Genomic DNA, 22,551 nt, shown 5'->3' with positions numbered 1-22,551 from the left:
CTTGAATGAACGCATTTATTATTCTGTGTGGTGAAATACATTTAAGTGTCTGGTCCATCAGTTGTAAGCCTATTTGCTAAAGTTTATTTTATAGAGAACATATAAGTATAAAATAGTTTACAACAACAACAAAAAAAGTTCCACTGTAGAGTTCTAAAACTTCATAAAACTTAAGTATAAGGCTAAGACACAAAATCATTGATCAATCCAATGCAAGCAGCACACTGGATTGTTCAGCACACTGGATTTCTGTGCCGATTATTCCTGTTGCCTGCGAAGTGACTCCAGTTCCAGCCATTTGTTCATTTCCGCTAAAATAAGGGGGGGAAAAAACAATCAAACTAATGTTCAGAATAAAGTCAAGAAACTTTGGAACTACAGTTGCACTAAAATGATTGACCCTCAGGACATTTTGGTGATGTGAGTTGAACTTTGAGTTCACAGTTTGGAATCTTCAATGTTTGACTGAATGATTTGGTTATTTTCAATACCAGGCCATTTTGAAGCAGAGTGTAATGTTTTCTGTATTGATTAATGAAATTTCCTGCAAGAGAATGATCCAAGCATACTAAAATGACGGAGCAACTCAGAATTAAACATTGACATTCTCACTCACACTCGCACACACACACATCAGGAAGCACACAACTCCACTTGCACATTACAATATATTCAAGGTGACAAAACCTTGGCTCAAGCATTCTACATAGGATGTCAGAAGCTGCCGTATCAGTCATTAGATTTACATCCAATTAGAAACATTAAAAATAAATAAAGACAAAACAAACATTGGATTTATAGAAAACAGTGGCGGCATTTGGGAACAAAATATCACTGAGCTGGAAAGTTTTGCACACGTGGAACGACTGGCCTACTTGATGTAGAGGTGTCAGAAGCTACTGAGCATTTGAGACATTAATAGTACTCACCTGTGTGGTTGAATAATTTTGCCTATGGACATTCAGATTTTTCATTTGTAGGCCTATCATTTATAACGCAATATTACATACAGTACATTTAATTCAAAAGTTTGCCGAGTAAATAGGTTATATACATTTCGTCAAATAGTACCGGAGTGATCGGAGGTAATTTTAAGTGCAACACGAATTCCACGAACTGAACAGTGGCCCGTCTCACTTGTACGCCACTTTGGGTAAGTGTAAATGTAATGTGGTAACATCTACCTGCTGCTGCATTATCTCGTCTCTGGTCTTGAACACAGGAGCATCCTCGACAACAATTCCCTCTGCCATTCCTCGAACTTTATCAAGGAGATCCGGACTGTACCTGTGGCAAAACAAAAACAACAAAATTAAAGCACTCAATTACAAACTAAGTTCGAACCAGCTGAATTATTCCAAAGGGCTCACAATGCACTAAAAGACCAAAAATAAATCTTACCGACAGCCCAGGAATACATTGTTTGCCCAAACCATGGACAAGGCGAGAAGGTGATCTAAATGAGGATCCTCATAGTCGTTTATATTCCTAAAGATAAACTCTCTTCTTGATTTCCAATGCTTCTCGCTCTCTGATATTGAACGAAATGTTTCTACCTGGTCAGCCAATTGCCTATTTTGTTCAATAAAGTCCTCAACATCCACTGAAGCCATGCCTGCAACTCTAATTTGTGTTTTGAACAGTGAACACACGTTTCCGTCGCAAGGAATTTGATGCGCATGCGTGCGTTAATTTTACACACTGCATTTACAGACAGTGCCACTTGGCGGTAAAGCATAGACATGGCAAATTCACGGAAATAACAGTTCTAAAGCTGGTCTACAGAGGGCGAAGTGAACACTTTGTATACGACCGTTAGGGTCCCACAACATAGACCATAGCAAGGTGAACACCCTATTACACACACACAGATGTGTGCAATTCGTTCAGCCTTGTTTGCATTGCTTTGCTTTTCAAGAAAACTTCTTTGTAATATATCGTATCTAGATATTTTACACACACACATTGCATATGATGGCCTGCTCACTGTCAAATTCCACTAGGGAAGCATTTGTGCTTTTTCCTTGTTTGAGAGCATCATACATCTATGAGGCACTGAACACCTTTAGACAATGAAGGGATTTTAACTTGGCCAACGTGGATTCATGGGGGGGGGGGGGGATGCATTAATGGATTTAATTATGTACCCCATTGCTGTGTAGGCCTACCTTCGACTTCTAATATTACAAATGAGTTTAGAAATTAAAATGCTTCCAGGGCCAATGGTTCTCTAATTGCTTGATGAAAACAACAGGCCCGTTCTTGTATATGTTATCCATTTAGTTTATTTGAAATGTCAGTAATGCAACCAGAGACATGTTGGAAAAGTTAGGATGCATTCAAGTTTTTCATGGCGCTTAACGCATAACGTCAGTAGCCTTCTGTAATCCAGTTCATTTTTTGATAAAACTATCTTGGGCTTCCTTTTGAAGTGACGCTATACTTAGCTTCTCGTCAAGACGTCTATGGAATCATACAGTTAGCAAGTGCAGTTTCTGATAAGGTTTCCCAAGTCGATGCACCTAAACGATGCAGTGCTGTGAGATTTTTTGGTGCTTGGAAGACGAGATGAACTGCGCACCTGAGTCCTACCTTAACACGACTCGTCCAAGAGGAAGCGCATATTACTTAACGTTTGGAGTGTTGAAGCTACGCAAGGCGTTTTTCTCCAACGTCAATAGTCTCATACGGGAATTAAAGGTTCGTGTGTTTGATTATAAAGTTCTGGGTCGATTACATTATTTCGTTTGCAATCTGTTTCTGCAACTTCTGCGTTTTAGAAAAGATACGGAATTGTTTCGTTGATACCCGCTCCCATCTTCCTCCATGTAAAATGGACGATTATACTATCACGAACCGCCCCATTTACTGATTCGACGAGCCGTTGACGTTATCTTAATGGTTGCTATCACTCTTTGAAGAAACTTGACAGGTACGTAAAGTTGTTTTTTTCCCCCGCTGCAGCTTGTGCACGGATAATAATGCAGAAAGTAGCCTATTTGTAGTATGCTTGTTTGTAACGGCGAATTCTAAGTACGTCATTAATATGGCGCCAAAAGAGTTTTAAGTATGAGCTTATTTTGTGGTAAGGTTGCAAGACTCGGCGTGTATGCCTGTGCAATCGCATAGGAAGGAGAGTACGAATGAGGTAGCTAGAGGGAGAAACCACGAAGTCGAAATGTTTTGAAGCAGAACGTCGCGTAACTAACGTTAGCCAGTAAGCCTCTGTTTTATTTCTTGTCACTGGAAATGGTCGTTCTGTATACACTTTCAATTAATCTAACAGAGGCAGTCATGTGATTTACATTTAACATTACCTGATGGGTACAAGACTAAACCTGAACTACCATCGATATGCGACATGTTTTTTCAGTTTCAATTAGTTAGCTTACCACGCTAGCCTGCTTAACACCAACACAAGCTACAGATGCAAGCAAGGTTGCTGGTCCTTTCAGATGGCGATTTAATAACATTATCTTGCTAATTTGGATTACGCGTGACACCCCGAGAAAGTCAGACAACTGTAATATTTAAACGAAGGCTGCGTAACCGTTCGTCGCAGTCTTCGGAGGAAATTTGTTGAGTCGCGGATAGATCCTCCAGCCGAGTAAGACTGCCGTAAGGTAGTTTTATTTTTCACTCTTGGGAGAGCATCTTGGCTACGTACTGTCACAGCAGCAGTTGGACTCATACTAACGTTTGCACCAACGTGGAAAGTCAGTGTTGGCTAACTAGCTAGCTGTCCAGCTGCACTGGTATTTCACTAGTGACTTATCATTGAAGCTACATGTGCGTAGCTTCAAATGGTATCCTGATATCCCGACATCGTCCAGGACCGAGGACGTTACACTTTCTACAGTAAACTGAAACCAAGGTAAAGAGATGTGTTGCTACCGTTGGTCACTCATATGTTGTGCTACACAGAACTGGCTAAGGTTAGTTGTAGCGGGGACGTTGCACGCACTTGTCTTACGGACTAGTGGTAGCTAGCTTATAATCATTGATGATGCATGTAGGTCAGATGACAATATTAAATGGAGGAGCCAAAATTGTTGTAAAGGCAGCTAACTTTTTATCAAGAAGATTTGGGAATCTGTAAATTGTCTGTGTCTGTAAATTCGACGTTTTTAATTGATATGTTGTATGAGGTCATGAAATTAAGGGAACACCAAACAGTTATGGTGCCACTTTAAGTAATAACATAGGCTTTATGTAGCTGTATTAATGTGAATAATTGCGCACGAGGTCGCACATTTCAAGATTTGTAACCAACTTATGCAAGGCTCGTGCAAGCGTGTCTTGCTTGTCGCGAGGAACCTTTCGTTAGTCGAAGCAGGCGGTTTGTCGGAGTTGGCTATATCGCTTCTATTTCAGAGCAGCTAACGTTAGGTAAGTATCAAAGGAGTTTGGAGATTTTTTGGAGATTTTTGGGGTGGGATTAGTTTGTGTTATGGCAGCCGCTTATCCGCTGTTGAGCATATATGGTGGTCAGGAGAAATTCTGTTTGCATTTCTTAGATGGGTTGTTGGCTGGGTAAGTTGCTGTCATCAGATAAGATAGTCGAGTAAGCAGGCATGAAATGTAAGGAAAACGAACTGATAAATCATACTCTATTTGTCGTTAAAATAAAGTCTAGCTTCAGGATAAGGTTGCACGTTATTTCGAATCCCACAGCTGCCTCTGCCGTTACCGTCTTGGGCTGTCTGTAGGGGGAGTGGCTGTTGTTTACCTTCAGAAAAGTCTGCGCTCTGCTCTACGCGAAGGGGGGGCGGGACACCATCTGTGATGCGCATGACGAGAGTAGTTGCATCCTCTTTCCCAATTTTAGTCGTGGCTCGGATAGTTAAGGGAAGAAGAAGGCCTATATGTACGTTATTTTCAAACATGCGCCACACGGAATTTCACATTAGATGCAGAATTGTATTGGAACAAAGCGCGGCAATGGTGAAGTTCAATAGTTCAAGTATTTTATTGTCAGATGCACAGAACAACAGTCAGACTGGGCACTGAAATTCTTAAGACAAGACACCGCACAACAACCTACCATAGCATAACATAAAATAACATAACATATAAGTACTCTGAACATAAGTCGGACCACTTCAAGGTGTTAAGCCGCTTCCTAAGTTAACTGTATATCTTACAGTAATCCTCTTGTGTTTTTAATTGGATTTGCACACAGAAAAACATATTAAGTGAAAATTCATCTAATTTCATTGACACTGGTGCTTCTGATCAATCTAATTTAATAGATCGTGGCCTTCAGTCAATTACTTTTGAATCATCTCGGGGGCTATTAAATATTCCCTGTAGTGACAACCTGACTCCCATCTCCTGCTGGTCTTGTAACAGGAGATGACTCACTGTGTGGGGGCATAAGCACCTTTTCCATTCAGGCTAGCCATCTTATTACGCCATCTCGAAAGCCTTCAGTGTATTCAGCATTTTTGCCACTTCTTGTTCTGTGTGGTTTTTATGTGTTTATGAAGGTGTATGAGATTTATCTTTGATTCCATCATTCAGCGGTTGCAGAGAGAGATGGAGCTGGTTATGTGTTCATGCGTAGGCAGCATGTGAGCCTGTGCGCTAGCAGGGAGCCTCCCTTGATTGGCTGAGAAGCCGAGATCAGGCTCACATGGGCAGCAGTGTCCTATTAGCAACCTTACCATTGGGGGGTGTGTCATCCATGAATGAACTGCAGCAACCCATCAGTGCCTCGTCACTCTGACGTGATACACGCACGCATGCACACACAAACACGCATGCAGTTACACAGACATGGCCCAGTAACCTTTCAAAGCACAAGTCCGCTTAGTTGATTTTGTTTCAGTATATAGGGAAAGGCAGAGGGAGGAAGAGTGAGTGCCTGTTGTTGATTGTTTTGTGTGTGTATGTGTGTACTGTACATGCATATAGAGGATTTTTGAGGTGGCCTGAAGGCTCGTCAAATTCAATGAGTCTACTTAAGCTTCAGTGAATCATGCTGTTCAGTGTGCATCAGATGGCATTGCTCCAAACAGACAGAGATGAATTGTCTGTGACCAAAGGCAATGAGTCACTGAATGTTATTAACAGATGGTAACAAGGAAAGGGGTCATCCAGAAGTAGCGCTCTTCTTTGTTTTTCTACACCTAAAGGGGACACTTTTAAAGAGCGGAGTGGACCCACTGTGTAGAGAATGACCATTTGTGATTAAACTTAGAAGAAGCCTTTGAATAGGTTACAGAAGTCAAGCATAAGCGTAATGTCTTAGGTATTGATGTTCAATTTTCAGTGACTATTTGCAGGAAATAAGAGAGTGATTTTTAAGATGTTTCCATGGGCAGAACTCATGCCAGATCCATTGCTGATCTAGCATTCAGCACTACATGCTAATCTAAAAGGACAAGAGCCTGTTTTTGCACATACAGTTTTCATGTCACATCTTCCATTTGTCTGTTTACAAGGATGACCTCAGCTATAGGAGCCTATGCAAATGAAAGGGAAAGGACAGTGTTATTATAGAATGGTTTGTTAAAGGTGTCAAAGTTGCACCCCTCAGGTTGGGCCTTGAATTTGCCAGCGTGAACCTCATCCATGACTTTAAATATAAAATATTCATTGATATCTCTGGATACCTCAAGTTGAGCCGTGTTACACCAAACAAGTGTTATAATTTTTTTTTTTTTATTATATATATTTACATATGCAACTGTTGGCTTTGACTATTGTTCATACATGTATTTACATTTCATTGACCTAATACTGGGACCTGATGCCCTCTGTGACTAGTAAAACAAATACAAAATAAACAGAGGCACGGGGCGCTGGAGGGAGCCTGTTGATGAATCGGTATGGTGGCTTGTCCTGGCTGAGCTGAAGGGACTGTGCTTTCTCCTCCATTCATCACTGAGGCCAATGAACTTCGGAGGGAAGAGCATGTGTATTAATCTCCACCTTGCCTACCCTCTTAGCTCTCTCGGGCCTCCCCTTTTTGGCACTTGGTCAAAAAACACTTGGCTCAGTCTTGCAAGAGAAACCTGGCAACCATTTGGCAGATCTGATAGCTCTTTATGGCAGCCTAAAGATTAGAAGAAAATATCATTTGCAGGTCATTCACCAGTTAATGTCTCCATTTCAGAAGGTCTGAAACTAGATATTTTGTGAATTAGGATCTCCATAACTGGAGTTTCTAGCAGTTTTAGTGCTACATTAGTTGTTGCTCGTTTGCCTGCTGGTCCCTGGAGTTTCTTTTCAGTGGTGAGGTCATCTGTGGAGGTGGTGCTTGTGCATAGCTCTGTTGCCACGGCAATGCAGCTCCCTCACCTGCAAGTGCTGTGTCATCATTCACTGTGTTGTGAGCTCTAAAGAGATGCAGAGCGCACAGTGCGGAGGGGGCAGCAGAAATGGCTTATATCGCCAGCTCATATTATTTGCTTTCTGGTGAAGTGTGGATTGGTTGGACTTATTGATTTTTACTTGCAGTTATCCCTCATTCAACGTAGTGAATGTTTACAGTGTCAAATAGTACGCTTCAGTGATTCGCATAAGACCTTGCGGTTGAATTTTTTTTAAATTTAAAAGATGACTAACATTTGTTGTGTGTTGATGGTGGTTTTGGTACTGTCATTGAAGCTTTGAGGTTGAGGAGATGTATTTGATCATACTGTTATTGGCCATCATCACGTTCCTGGTGTTATCTCTGCTCAGCCAGTGATGGTCAGCAGCCTGTCCCTGCTTTGACATTTTTCTTTTCTGTAGTAGATGTTCAAGAGAGCCATGATCCATTCCCTCCTGGGAGACACAACAGAAATGTGTTACAAACGGAAGTGTTTCACCTTCCGTGTCATACTCCTCCACACGCACACACACACGCACACAGACCTTGCTCTGCATCTCTCACTACCCTCCTGTGTTCTGTTTTTCCCCTGCTCCTTCACATCCAAAAATAGCAGTCTCTGTGTTCCTGAGGACCTGAGGGAAAGGCTGCAGTGATGCTGCTGCTGTTCTGGTATATATATGTGTTTGTACTCAAGGCAGTGGACGTTTATACCCTTTAGAAGGCTAACAAACTAGCTGAAAGTAGGCTATTTCATGTGGTCTTCTTGACTCTATCCCAGTGAAACCTGAGCTGAGAAGCAGCGTGGCAGTGTTTGCATACAACCTGCCTCATGCCTTAAGCCCCAGTATTAGCCTAGATAAGCCTTTCCCTGACAACCCCTGTTGTTTGATGATGCCATTTGAAAGGCTAACAGACTTACTCAAAGTAGGCTATTTCATGCACAGAACCGGCTAACCTGGAAAACACCATCGCCAGACAGATGAGTAAAGAAACTAGTGCAGCCACATGCCCTAATACCACTTGTTTATACATTTAAAGGGAAGGGCCCTTCAATGGTGGAGATATTTAAAGGGAAGGTTTCTTTTGGAGATAAGAAACCCCCCAATGTTCAGTGTTTAAGGCCTATTGTTGCAGAGGTTGTTTGTTACACTGTTGTACTTCTACATTTCTGTGATTTTTAAAAGCATCTTTCATCAGGCTTTACAGTTGACCTGAACTGAACTGTGAACTGAAACTCAGAAGTAGTTTGTCGTTGTCTTTCCACAAAGTCAACTGCACTCTCTGTGGTCTGAAGGCTCGCCACTGAAATGACTGGCTTAGAGGCGTGAGAAATGGACATGACCCACAACGCAAGGAATTGAATCAGCACTTAACCAACGAGCATAGACTACTGTCTATAGACTACTGTCTTACAGCACCCCAGATGGTGTTCTTCACTTTTCCTATCGCCTAAACCAGCCCCTTAACCCACTGATTGGCTCTCTAGGAAATCTGTGCTTGAGGTACTATTTGTGGTCTTCTTGACTCTCTCTCCCAGTGAAACCTGATCTTAGATGTCGCCTGGCAGGGTTGGCCTTAAGCCTGAGGCAGGCTGTATGTAAAGTCCCCAGTATTAGCCTAGGTACGCTTGTCCCTGACACCCCCAGTATGTTGATAGAAAGGCAGGAGCCGAGAATCCTCTTATTTAAACCGAATTAAAAACCATAATTGCATTTTACCTTTTAAATCAATTCCATGTGGATTTGCACCACTGTGACACCAGTCCTCTGGGGTTGTGTTCAGATAATGGAGAGCGCTTGGCAGTCTAGCACCTGTTTAAGACGAGGTATCAGTGGCCTGCTTGCACACAGTCCACAGTAGGTCCACATGAGCATTGTGATTTGGGCCATTGGGTTGTGTGTAGAATTAGGGAGTTCAAGATAGTGTTGTCTGTGTGGTCTGCTGCTGTGCTGGCATGAGAGGGGCTCCTCAGCCTGTCCTCACATGAACTCTTCAATGTTCTTCTCAGATTCTGCAAAAGTGCAGAGAGCTCTGAATAAAGTAGGGGTTTTGCCTTGCTGTTTTAACATTGAAATTGAGGGTAATACAAAATAATTCAACTGAACTTTCAGTCTAACATTCTTTAGTAGAGATAATAGTTTTGAGAAAGTTTGAGTAACCAGCAATACAAGTGAAAATAATACAATGAATCCACGTCCCCTCCACACTTCACACCTGTTTAAATCATCAGACAAGCAATCCACAAACTGTCAAGTTGTTTTATAAGATTATTGCCAAGTGGTGCAATAGCTCGATGTAGGAGACTTCAGCAGTTACACAGGACAGGATGCAGCTCAACAGATGATTTAGGAAGGATGACAAGGGATTATAACACAGCATCACACAGAGTTAATACCGGCTCTCACACACAGTTCAAGCTCTGCACATGTCCAACTCTGCAACAGTTTGTTTTCTTTCTTTCTTTCATTTCATTAATTTCCCCCGGTCTGTCTGTCTGTCTGTCTGTCTGTCTGTCTGTTGTGGCAAGTTTTCCATGGGAAAATTGATAATGGATTATCTGTCAAATAAGACTCGATAGAGAGCCAGGTGCCAGACGTGCTGCTGGCACCCCTCTGCCTTTTAAGAGCAGAGGAGGTTATGAAGCAATTAACATGCACCGAGTCTAATACACCTGGTCTGTCAAGACTGGCAGGGAGTCCGCTCTGGGTCTTGGCTGTCCCGGTCAAACCCCCTTCATTTAGAGCAGTCACACAGAGCGTGTGCGGTTGTTAGGAGAGTTTTGTTCAGTGATTGATCGACTGGAAGATTGACTGTGAGCTTTTGAAATCAGCTGTGCGTAATGTGATGAGGCGATTATCTTTTTTTCAGCAAAAGATCTGTCACTTCACATAGGCTGCCTGACCTTTCGATTTTTTTTTTCGAGTCCTGCATTTGTATAACCTTAAGCACACTATGGGTCTCTATAGACCAGAGCCTTCATTGAAGGCCTCTTCAAGTCAGGACAGACTACCCAGAAGGTTCTACTCCACAGAGTGTTTTGGCTGGCCTTCTGTCTGAGGGCAGAGGTGCTGCCAGTCCCGTCTACCAAGGTTGCTATTCACAAAGAGACGAGTGTAGGCAGCCCAACACAGACATGAGCAGTTTTAGGATGATGGTGATATAATCCATTCCTGCCTGCATGTGGAAAAAGCAGTGGTGCTAGTTGCTAATAAGGAAAGGTGCAAGTTCTGGTCCTCAGATAATGTTTTGTATTATTCTCTGTCTTCACTCTGTTGCTGCCTGGGACTGTGAGCAATTCATTTGTTTGAAAATGCACTGGTAATACTAAAAGGGTTTCCTAGGGGAACAGTTCAACCATTTCCTCAAAAACCTACCTCCTGGAAAAAAGCCCCCCCCCATCTCTCAATTTTCAGATGAAACTGGATCCTGGGTGCTTTTATCCCCCTTTCCCTCTCATTTTTTGAAGTGAGACGTGCATTCTTTTTACATCTGGTATTCCTCTTTGGCACCTAATGCAGACTGCTCCACTCCGCTGCCGTAGAAACGTCTCAATCTCACCAGGGGTTTTTGTTTCATAGTTGTGATGGCTGAGAGACAGACAGGCAGGCAGGCAGACAGAGAGGGCGAGCGAGAGCGATTTGACCACTGTCTCTCAGATGTTCTGCCCGAATGCTGCTCTTGTGGTCAGAGTGATGGAATTAAAAAATGTCGTGTGTTGTGAGTCTTGTGACATATCAGCGGTAATAAGACCCATGGACCTCAGTTCATTTCAGTGCCGGCTTCCCTATGCCCACCCAACAGTGTGCAGTGCAGGCTAGCTGCTGAGATGATGATAGATGGAGGGAGAGGGACCGCTTCCCCAGGCTACACTCGAGGCAGGGGCAGATAGAGGAAGCTGGTAATGTACAGAGCAGTTTACAGTGAATCATTTGAAGGGCCAGGAGTTGAACGGCCTTGTTTGTCTAAGTCTAAATGTCACTTGTAAAGTTCAGGGCGGGCTCGGAGGCGGCAGGAAGAGCCCAATATAAGAGGGAAAAGCCCCGCTTTATGGTCACATAAATCTGCACGCAGGCGGTGAAGGCCATAACCCATTTTTTCCTCGAGGGTTTTTCTTTCCTGGCTCAATGCGGTCTCCGTGGATGAGGAGTCCGACATGTACATCTACAAAACCGAACGGAGCCAATCTAAGCCATAGCCTTGTAAAAATCCTGTCCCCTCTTCCAATTCGTTATGTTTTTTATTTTATTTATTTATTTTTTATTCTTCTGTTCCTCTCTGTTTTGTATCTCCGTTGGCCATCCTTGGCCGTTCTGTCATCCCTTGTCAGCAAATGTGGCCTAAAATCCGTCCTCCTATTTTTCTTCCTCATTCTGTCTTTCTCTCTTCTGTTTTCCTTTCATCGGCCTTGGTCACCCTCCATCACTTTCCTCTCGTCACTGACTGTGGCCTAGTTTAACCCACACTGTCATTGTGGGTTTGGAGCAGCCTTGAGTGTGTGTTTGTGTGCTGAGTGTGTAAAATATCTTGCCTCCATGGAAATACTAGTGTCTTTTAGTCCCGTCCCCCCCCCCCCCCCCCCCCCCCAAATATGTGATTGTTTGTGTGTTTGTTTGTTTTCCACTTAGATGGAGAGTGTGGTGAAGAAGAGAAGAAAGTATTCAACTAGCAGCAATGACTCGGACACCACTGACAGTAAGTGAAAATGGGGACCTTTGTGGTGGTGGAGGGATTGCCACCATTGGAGACTAATTAGCTCAGCGTGAGTAACGAGAGTTCCTCCTGCACTGCACTGCACTGCACTGGATGGATTACAGCAGGCAGCTCAGCTCAGCGCCTCACGGCCAAGCGCTAAACAAACAGCCTGGGTAAACAGCCTCGCTGGGTCGAGGGCGTGCTCAAGATGGTCCCTTGCTGTCACCAGTTCGATGTCTTTCCCGCTTACTCTCTCCATCTCTCACTCCCTTTGACAGTCTCTCTCTCTCTCTCTCTCTCTCTCTTTCTGTCTCACTCTCACTCATTCCATCTGTCACCCTCTTTCACCTTTTGGTTCTCTCTCGCTCTCTCTCCCTCCCTCCCTCCCTCCCTCTCTCTGTCCCTCTCCCCTCTCGTGTCTTGTTTTCTGTGCTCATCTTTGAAGTGGCCTGGGCGCAGATCAAACGCTGAGGCGTGGAGCAGATGTTTAAGGCTTCTTGGCTGCTCGTTAGTAGATCACTGTTCATGACCTCCCTGTGTGAATATGATTCCCGGATCATGATAACAGTGCTTATAGATGTTTTTCCTGCTGGTATTTCACTTTGGGATGGACAGTAATGCTTTGGCTCGTGTTCTACCAGACCAGTGACTGTAGTGGCTCACACACTCTCTGTCTGTAGCGAAGGAGCAAATCAAGACACAAGCATCAGTTTGTTTGGCAATATTGAAGCACATGTGTTTATCACTGCACATTGAAATAGAGATGCAGTTTTGGAATCCCTGTGACATAAATTATTTTGGGTATGGTGCCCCTGGTCTTGTGCGATTCACTTTATCTTTCAGACTCACACAGACTGAATGACCTGTGATTTTGGAGTAAGCGACAGATTTTACAGCAGGGAAAAATGGAAACTTTGAGACTAATGTCTCCCTTCCTACATGTTGCACTAAGACCACATTTCCCCCATTGGACTGATCTATTATAAACATGAATGATTACTGCTGAAGTCCAAATACTAACATCTGGACATTTATATTGTCATTATATTATATCTATTTCAGTTTGGACACTTTGCATTTGTATTTCAGTTTAGACACTTTGCTTATTTGCTACTCATTATTGATGAACGCAAAATTTTGGGCTGTTAATTAGGGGTTTAATGATTTCGTAACAAAACCAAAAACTGTGGTGCATTTTACAATATGCAAGTAGTGAGTGTCAGAATCTGGAGAACGACACACAAACAGAATCAGGCAGATGTACTCTGTGAGCTTGCAAACATATGTCAACGTAATGTTGATGATGCTGGGGAATCTAGACTGGCATTTATATGTAAATCCAAACATATTAATGAGTCAGATACACCATCAGACACGTCGCGCCTACATTAGCGTCAAGTTCAGATATAGTAAGGCTAATTACTTATTTGCATTGTGTAATTCATGGTTGTTAGGAAACTGACAACTTGAATCTGTTTTCTTTGCTGTCTAACATGCAGTCTTTATTTTCTGATAAGGTCATGTTACTTCCTGGTCAAAGTCTTCAAAGACGACTGGTACCAACAGCACATGGGTTCGGCAGGAGCAGAGGAAACCCTCAGAGGTGAGTCTATAATCAATTGTGCATTCGGCCTCAATGTAAAGCACTATATACAGGAAATACACCGGTAAAGATTATAAATTCCTCTTGTTATTGGTTGGGGACTTTCCACTGCAGCCAAACCTCTCATTGTCACATGCAAGTACTCGTACCCAACAGCCTTGCCTAGGCATTAGAACAACAGGGTTCACTACAGCCATCATACTAATACTTAACAATAGCAACGACAACAGAGATGCCTTTGTGGGCAGAGTGGAGGTTGTCAAATGGACATCGTCCTTCATCTGTGTTATTGGACCAGGCCCCAGACACCTCCAGAGGGCTCAGCAGTGGTGTTTGGTGTCCCAGCCCCACCCCACCCCACACTACACTCACAATGACTTGGGACACATGTCAATACCAGAAACAACAACAGATAGACCTCAAGATGCACCTCAAAAAGATTTTGTAGGCATATCTCTGTGAACATGTGCCCAAGTAGTTTGTAAGCACCTCTGGCTCGCTTTTTCAGCAGCCTTCGACAACTCCTTTAAAGCTCCTTTGAGTGGCCGTCCTCGAAAACCAAAATCCAACAAAAGAGTTGTGGTTGATGTAGCTACAAAGCCTCTAGCCCCTATCTCCACTGGTCTTGTGTGTGCTTGTCCTCGCTTCTGCTAGCAGTTCCACATACTTTAGCTGCTTCTTTTCAAAGGCTTCCTCAATCACATCTTCAAAGGGAATTGTTAACCCAATAAAGAAAATAATGTGAAGAGATTAAATTCCATTTGTTCCTTACATGACATAGACCGTTATTTAGACCGCTAGTGACAATCCCTAATCAGCGCTGTATATGCAATATGCTTAATGCATTAATTCACATGAAATTAAATACAATTTCTCAGTTTACAGCTGCTTCATCCCTCAACTCAAAATAACTGCCAAAATCCTAGTTGTTCAGTCTTGTATATTTACTAGTGCTTTTCCACAGAAAAAGAGAAATCTCAACAGTTACTGTAGCATAGCATTTTAAAAGGACTCATTGGAATGGCCGGACTTTTCCATGGGATTTTTTTTGGGACACTTCTGTTCTTGGATGAGAAGACGGTCTCCGTGAACATTGAGATGTTCAGACGTTTAGGCTACAGCTGCACTTCATTAGTGGCTGGGACTTTTGGCAGCCGCAGGATTCATTCAGTGTCGTCATTCTCCGCCAGTGATGAATGGGTTAATTGAGACGTTTGTGTTCAAGTGTGATGTATGACACGTGTAACATATGGGCAAATCAAAACCTCACCTGCACACTTGTCTGGCTGAATGCATGTCTTGGTAACTAATATGAGCAATTTTACCCTTCTTGGAAGCTGATGAATGCATCTGCTGAAACTGTTCATTTTTATTTTAGTGGTATTTCTAAGTATTGTAAGGAAAAGAATAGTGTGTTTGGTCTCGACGAGCTAAGGGAAAAAGGAACATCATTCAGTTTCAAAGCTTCGAGTGACATACTAGTGTAGAATGTTTTGAATAAAATTACCACATTTATACTGCATACCCTCTAGGCTTTTCAAACCAAAACATTGTCATGCTCATAATGTGGATTTCCGCATGATATTTACTGCTGTTGTCATGAATAAAGAGACTTGTTGTGTAGGGCAGGAAGGAAGGAAGTGGCCTTTGCATGCATGCATGCAGGTGTGAAATTAGTGAGGAAAGGCCTGCACCTCTCTTGCCAGCCTTGTGCAGCGGGAGCAGACACCATGAGAGCCACTGATGCTCATTAACACAGGCAGTAACAGCTGTGTGGAGCCATGGCAACCAGATGCAAACAGCTGTAGGAATGTTTTGAATCCCAGGTGCCTGTGTTGCTTGTTGCCAGGACCTTTCTGTGATTGGTTGAAGGAGCAGCATTGTGCCCCAATAAAGAAATCCGGATAAAGAAATGTGGAGAAATTGAGCACAGGAACTGCCCATTGTTTGGGAGTGTATAAAGCTGCGACAACTAATCAACTCAATCGACTAAAAATCAACTATTAAAAAAAATGAGTTGCCAACTAATGTAATAGTCAGTTAGTTGATGTTACTAAATCCATCGTTGCACGCTTTTAGACACAGAAACAAAGGTTATATTGTCTATGAACTAGCTAGACTACTTCACTTTGCTGTAATGCTAGAAAAACAATCTGAAAATTGACGAGAGTAACACACGACCGAAAACGTTTAAAAACTTTCACCTGTCCTGGGTTTAGTCGTCTGTCAGTCCTCTGTTTAGTCAGTTATTTTTAAAACGCATTTTCTCTCCTAACTGCAGTTCTGTGTGTTGCGATGCCTGTGTGACCTTAGATTGCTAGTAGCCACCAGCTTTTTCAGTTGTCAGACATTGTGCGTGCCACAGAGTCCAACAAGATGAAAACACTGGATGTTCTGTGAATCTGTGCGATTGTGTTTCAGTGTTGTTACCTCCTGTCACCTGATGACTATTAAGAGAGAGGCTGCTCTTTGCTGTCATGTTATGCCATGCTATGCTGTTAGGAATGCATGGTGTTGGCAGCACGCAGATGACTTGGGCAAGCAAGCATCATGTTTTATTACAAATATGTAGGATCCATGTGAATTTCGTAATTCAGCAGCAGCACACTGCATACAGGATAAACAGACACATGAAAAAAAGGAGCTATACCCACTGCACTCAATGCATAAACCATTGATGTTGAAACATATAAATTATAACTTTTGTTTGTTTGCTTTTTTTCTTCAAATCTTCCAACTAATTGATTAATAGGAATCACCAAAATAGTCGTTAGTTGTAGCGTAATATCTTGCTGACATTTGCTAACGTTATTAGAATGGTGGTGAAAGAGAAGCATGTCTTCAGTATTTACATGAAGTGACACCCTACCGGGGGAAAAAAGCACACAGGAATTCATTATTTTGACAATTTATGCATCTGCACCCAGTATTCTACCAGGAATGATTTAAATAAACCATGAGCATCTCCTCTTCGTTAATTTCTCTCACACAGTGAAGGCTATGGGTCATTGCACCTGGGTGGAGCAACTCCAGATGGATTGTCAAAAAAGAAAGAGAGAAAAAGACTGATAGAAAGAGACCATGAGACGTACTGTCCTGGAATATTAAGTTTCACATTTTTTTTTTATCCAAAACTTCAAAGCCCTCCACCAGCTTTGACCCAAGCCCTGGTATCTTCAGGAATAAATGCGCCCTGTTTGTGCTATTATCTCCTCCCAGCACTGGCCATGCATGTGTAATTGATGCAAGCGAGTCTCTGCTAACTATGCCTCTCCCAGACAAATGCAAATGATTCTCTCTGAGCCAATTCTGTATCACTGTTGCTCAGGGCTCCCAAGGACATTTTGAAGGATTATGGGGAGTAAAAACACTGACTGCTAAAGGAAGAGTATTTATATGGGAATGTTGATAGTGCCTGGTCTTTTAACAGATTGCCACCTATTTTATTCAATTGTTTCAAATATAGGCTCTCTCCTCCTTACATATACATGCACAGAGCTGTGTGATCTTTTTGGGTCTGCAGTTGTATTACATAATGTCAGTGTGCTAAGGATGAGGCATAAAACAATTGCATCATATTAGTTACATCAATTGCAATATTTAAGTTCATGTTTTATGTATTCCTCTAAGGCAATTGCAGCTACAGTCCTACAGTCTCTCGCTCAAATCAATTCTTCAAAATACTTTTCCTCTTCACTTTACTTAGTTTTGCTCCCTCAATCTGACCAGCTCTGGTGACTGCATCTAGCTGTTGGCTCAGGATTGCAGCACCTGCATAAATTAGGATGTATTTCATTTGAATTATTGATGAGGGCAGCTACACCTTTTCAGGTTTGTCATAACATGACCTGAACTGGGGCCATAAATGATCTGAAAACCCAATCTGCCCGAAGGTACGCAAGGCTAGGGAGGGCATTTTACTTTTCTTGATCATGAAACATGTCATTAACATCCCAAGAAATATGATAGTTTCTCACTTTCTGTAGCTTAGGTAGATCAATTTATTATGGTTTGCAGGCCCATTTAATGTGACGTATTTAAATAGGTCTGCAGTGCATGTAATTAAAGGATTACTTTGTGCTTGCATGAGTCCATGATAATTGCACTCTAATCAACACTTTTTTTATTTTTTAAAATTTTTTTTTTTTATATATATATAAATCTGACACCCGAGTGCTTCATATATTATTCCAAGTGCTCAGATTGGCACCCGTTTCCAGAAACATAGCATGACTAAAGGCCTGTATGTGTAGGTGTCTGAGTAGTAGAAGACCCTCGTGTCATGGATGAGGGAAGAAAATGGTGCATTTCCTCTCGTCATGCTGTCCCCCTCATCTCATTTGCTGTCTGATCAAATGCAAATGCTTTCCCGCTCGGACTCGGGGCAGTCGTGCCTCCTGTCCGCAGCCTGATGAGCCGGTGGTTTGGCGTGAGTGCAGGTGGTGTGCCTGTTTCTCCTTGATAAGGTCATCCATGTCCGGTGTTAGGAGGCAGAGCTGTGTCTTCAGAGGGAGAGCAGGTTAATCCGTTCTGCGGCGCTGAGCACAGGCAAGCTAGGGCGCTTAGGGCGCATGGTGGAGGCTGCGGCCTAAGCTGCTCCTGGGGAGGAAGCACACGGCTCGTATGGTAGACTCGGGGGTGCTGAAGGTCTTCTGCGCACATAATGGTGAATAAATTAGATAAATGATTGTTTATGTATTACTGTAATGCATTCATCCTCACCAAATGCGTTCAGTGGGTGACTTTTCAGGAATGTATCTCTCCTCTTTTGTCCTTGGCTCTTTTGCGAGCTGATGTCATGACGGTTGGATGTTGTCCTTTGCCAGAAGTTCAGTTCCAGTTCAGGCAGGAATTGGTGCCCAGTGTGGCTGTGGTCAGGAGAGCGCTCTAAGACGCTCTAAACCGGTGCGGTGTTTCGGGCCATGTTGAGCTTGGCTGCAGTGGGACCGCAGGGTGAGCCGAGACGCCGACAGCCCCGTCCATCAGCAAACCTGAGAGGGGCACACCGGCGGGTATTCGCCGTCCGAGTCTGACCCCGGCAGAGTTCTGTGCCCCCCCCCTCCCCATCCTAGCCTGCTGTCACTTTTCCCCACAGCTTCCGCCTCCGCTTTCTGTGACGGGGTCATGTGGTGAACACACTAAATGGCGAGGGACACGCAGCGTTCCTCAAAAAGATCCACCAGGCCTTCCTTTCGGTACCCCATCATTACAGAGGAGCGCACGCTAAAATTACCCTCCCGGGCTACGCACTGACATCAGTCGTGACGCTCGCAGGAGAACGGCAAGACCTCTTGCACTCTCTCTAGTTCGCAGAAAAGGTCTTAAATCAACACAACCGAGTTTTAAAATGCTTGGATGAATGCGATGCCCCGTTTGTAATTTGAAATGAGCTGTAACAGCTCTGGCATCGGTGCATAGACGCATGACAAATGAACCTCCCTGATTTTGTTCCCAACGTTCTTCGGTGTATTGTGGAGAGTCTTGTGTCACTGTGCCAGTATATACTATACAACACATTTCACACTGGCTAGTTCCATAGTTACCCTCCAGGCCTCGCTAATCCATTGTGGCAGTGAAGATGACTGATTGTGCAAACTGATTGTGTGGCTGAATGTGATTTGTGGAAGAGTGACTCTGATACTCAACCACTTCTGACTCTTTGACGCTGGGCTGAGCTGTGGAACAGCTGTTAGAAGCACAGTTGAGCACGCTGGTAACCTTCTCATTCACTGTACCACTTAATTTCTTTAGAGAACGAATGTACAGAACCCCCCCCCCTGCCAACAGTGCGAATCCTCCCAGGGTTGTTGTGTAAATATCAGAACTAGTAAGCACTGGCAAGCACAATGAGATCCTTTATATAGTCCCTGCGTGGGAGAGGTTTTTTTCCCCCACTTGCTGCTGCATGAGGTCATCGTCATGCCCTCTTATTGCCGTTGCTCTTTGCATGGCTTCAGCAAACTGTTGCCCGGGTTGTCTGTGTACCAAGCCATCTCCGACACTGCCGCCGAGAACAGTCTGTCCTCCTATCATTACGACACACATAACCACTAAGGCGTCACTTGTCCTCGCTAGTGCAGGCAGTGAAACCGTTTGATATCACTGCGTGAGAGTGAGTGAGCGAGAGGGAGAGAGAGAGAGAGAGAGAGAGAGAGGGAGGGAGCGAGCGAGAAAAGAGGGAGGGAGGGGGAGAAAGAGAGAGAGCAAAGCAGACACTAAAACCAGGGACCTTGTAATTCTGTTTCGCCAGCATTAATTAGCTGTGGCGGGGTTGTATAAACAGGGAGCCGTAAAAGTGAATCACTGACGCTGAGCTCTGCCGCTTGTCCTCGAGCTCTGACAGGGAGGAGAGGAGGCACTGGGCCTCTTCCTGGCCCGGCATCCCTGTCTCACACACCCTTGCTACAGTGCTTGTTTATTTGTATTGGCAGCTGCTTTTCATCCAGGGCCAGTTCCACTGACTCCAGCTTACATGGTATCCTTTTGCACAGTGCTTAGCAGTGCTGTAGGTGTACGGGAGGTAAATGGGGGGGGGGGGGGGGGGGGATTACCTTCGAGGTCTTCTGATATTCTAGTCCAGCGTGCCCCAACCCTGGCCATGCTCTTATTACCTGTCCGTCCTCATCCATTCCATACCTAGCCATACTCCACTCCATGACACTTTCATGCACCAGAATGCACACCAACTCAATCTTAAACTCACTCTTACCTGCGCTCACACACACACACACACACACACACACACACACACACACACACACACACACACACACACACACATTCACTCACTGATTCTCTCTTTAACCTCTACCCTTCTGTTTAGCCTCTCCTTCCATTCTGTATCCCCCCATCTGCCGTGTACAGAAAGGCAATGAATCAACCCAGGCCCCTGTCTTCACCCCCCTGCTAATAGGTACACTTGATTACGCTGATGTGTGGTTGTGTGGGAGACTTGCTTTCAGGGCATCAGCAGAGTGGGGAGTGGGGGGTGGGGGGGGGCAGTAAAGCAGGGATAAGGGGGCTTATGAAGACATGATGGAGAGTATAATGAAGTCTGTGTCAAGAGGGCCGAAATTTGCAGTCAGGCTGGATAATGTGTGCACAGTAGCTGATGTCCTTGAGTAAGGTTGCCAATGGGTGTAGGGGTCCGTGCGGGTTTTATAGTACTGATTGTATCGCAGCTCGGAAGCCTGGTTGCCAGAGCAGGTGGATATTGTGGAGCTGAAGTCTGTAATGCCTGATGGATCAGGAGGGGGCGGACATTTTTTGAACAAACCCTGCCGTGGCTCCGGAACGTTATCTCCTGAGGTTCATTAGACTGTTAGTCTTCATCTATGTTTGTTATTGCGTCATAAAAAAGAGGTTTGAACGGGCGTTGGAGGCTTTGAAGCTATTAGCTCCACTACAAAGTTGTTATGCTTCAGTTTCTTTTCCTCTTGCAAACACCCTTTGGGTGGTTTGAGCTCAGACAGGTTACAGGAATGGGCTATGGTTAATTGCTATGTTGTGGAAAGGCACAGTTTTAGATGATTGGACCCACAGCAGACATTTTAGACAAAATAATTCATTTGAAATAATGACACAAGCTCTAAGAAGAAATGCTGTGTTTTACAAACTACATTGAAGTAATAGCATGTTATGAACCAACAAGGACAGCTCGTTGTCTATGGCTAATGTGAATTAAAACCAAAAACCTACTGTAATTCACAACGTAGACAAACCAAACAAAACGGGGGGGAAATCGAACTGTTAGTACGACATCCTGCACACTATCCCTATGTGATGTAAATGTGTGTAAGGAGAACCTACCGTATGTGTGTGTGTGTGTGTGTGTGTGTGTGTGTGTGTGTGTGTGTGTGTGTGTGTGTGTGTGTGTGTGTGTGTGTGTGTGTGTGTGTGTGTGTGTGTGTGTGTGTGTGTGTGTGTGTGTGTGTGTGTGTGTGTGTGTGTGTGTGTGTGTGTGTGTGTGTGTGTGTGCCATCTTGACAGAGCCCCAGAGAGTGGTCACCTACCTGAAAGCTTGTTCGCAGTCCCTGCCTGGCAGCTCTGTTTCTCCAGAGACGAGCTTCGACCCGCTCAAGTGTCTTGGGTAGTGGTTCAAAGTTTGTTTAGTTAGGTGCTGATAATCCAAAGGAAGCTAAGCCGCTCCATTGTGTCCCGGCATTCAGGGTTCACGTGTGCCTTTACCTAATTTGCCACAGGTCAGTCAGTGTTTTCCTTACCATGAGACCGTTCCTATAACAACATAACACATGGAGCTGTCGTTATACTTCAGAGAAACCTGAAACCTGATATAAAAATTGCTCCACATTTTGTCTCAACAGAGAGCATGTTGGTTAAACATAAAATATGAGAAGTGAGCATGGCCAGCAGTGGATATGTAAAGTAGATATATGACGTACTTGATGCCCACAGCAACTCCGTATCACATCTTTGCTCCGCTTAGTTTTCTAAATGAATCCTTGTTCTGTTGGGACAGGTCTTCCGGACGGACTTCATCACAGCCATGAAGCTGCCTGACTCGGCCCAACTGGGCGCTGAGGACTTCTACGTGCTGTCCGACCCCTGGAGACAGGAGTGGGAGAAGGGGGTCCAGGTGCCCGCCAACATGGATGCCGTTCCCGATCCCGTGGTCAGGTATGTGTCTGTCGAACTATCAGTGAATTTCACGCACAGGAAAAACGCCAACACCAGAACAGCCACACCGTTCATATAGTATCTCATTTCTGCAGTAGACTACCCGTCATATTAATTAGGTCTGGGGTTGGTCACTTATCCCCCCCTGTTTGCAAAGATCAGATGACTTCACAGAGCTTTTTTTACTGTCAGTGGAAAGGCCACAAAAGCACCAGTGCTGCAGAAATATGGCTTACCTACTCATTTCTCATCTCTTAGGCCTGACATTTAACTAATGTGTACTCACACACACGCCGTA

At 43.9% G+C, this 22,551-nt stretch overlaps 2 protein-coding genes across 6 annotated transcripts in view; one reads left to right on the top strand and one right to left on the bottom strand.

Annotated features, from left to right (window-relative positions):
* Position 1: 1 nt before the first annotated feature.
* Positions 2 to 1,722, bottom strand: cdkn2aipnl (CDKN2A interacting protein N-terminal like). The gene is made up of 3 exons (XM_012819584.3): positions 1,402 to 1,722; positions 1,185 to 1,287; positions 2 to 311 (listed from the first exon to the last, which is right to left on the bottom strand). Exons 1-3 carry the CDS (start codon positions 1,611 to 1,613, stop codon positions 303 to 305), a joined length of 324 nt encoding a protein of 107 aa, XP_012675038.1. The 5' UTR covers positions 1,614 to 1,722; the 3' UTR covers positions 2 to 302.
* Positions 1,723 to 2,367: 645 nt separating this feature from the next.
* jade2 (jade family PHD finger 2) overlaps positions 2,368 to 22,551 on the top strand; it is a 69,552-nt gene continuing 49,368 nt past the window's right edge. For 2 of the 5 annotated variants that reach the window (XR_006152519.1, XM_031571438.2), the window contains exons 1-4: positions 2,368 to 2,700; positions 11,947 to 12,013; positions 13,531 to 13,616; positions 22,096 to 22,253. Coding sequence is in view for 4 of the 5 variants with exons in the window: in XM_031571438.2 (XP_031427298.1) it covers positions 2,530 to 2,700; positions 11,947 to 12,013; positions 13,531 to 13,616; positions 22,096 to 22,253 (482 nt within the window). In the remaining variant the exon portion in view is untranslated. The other 3 variants (XM_031571440.2, XM_031571439.2, XM_012819621.3) reach the window with 3 other exon arrangements.

Source organism: Clupea harengus, chromosome 8 (assembly GCF_900700415.2).
Source record: "Clupea harengus chromosome 8, Ch_v2.0.2, whole genome shotgun sequence".
NCBI classification, from domain to species: domain Eukaryota; kingdom Metazoa; phylum Chordata; class Actinopteri; order Clupeiformes; family Clupeidae; genus Clupea; species Clupea harengus.
The sequence above is the reverse complement of the archived record's forward strand: the minus strand, read 5'-3'. Positions and strand labels throughout refer to the sequence as shown.

What these genes read in the sequence shown, in the direction of transcription:
- cdkn2aipnl (XM_012819584.3), bottom strand. Translation starts at nt 1,613, where the DNA reads ATGGCTTCAGTGGATGTTGAGGACTTTATTGAACAAAATAGGCAATTG. An exon ending in AATGTATTCCTGGGCTGTCG is followed by an intron (nt 1,288 to 1,401) that starts GTAAGATTTATT and finishes GTTTTGCCACAG; the next exon opens with GTACAGTCCGGATCTCCTTG.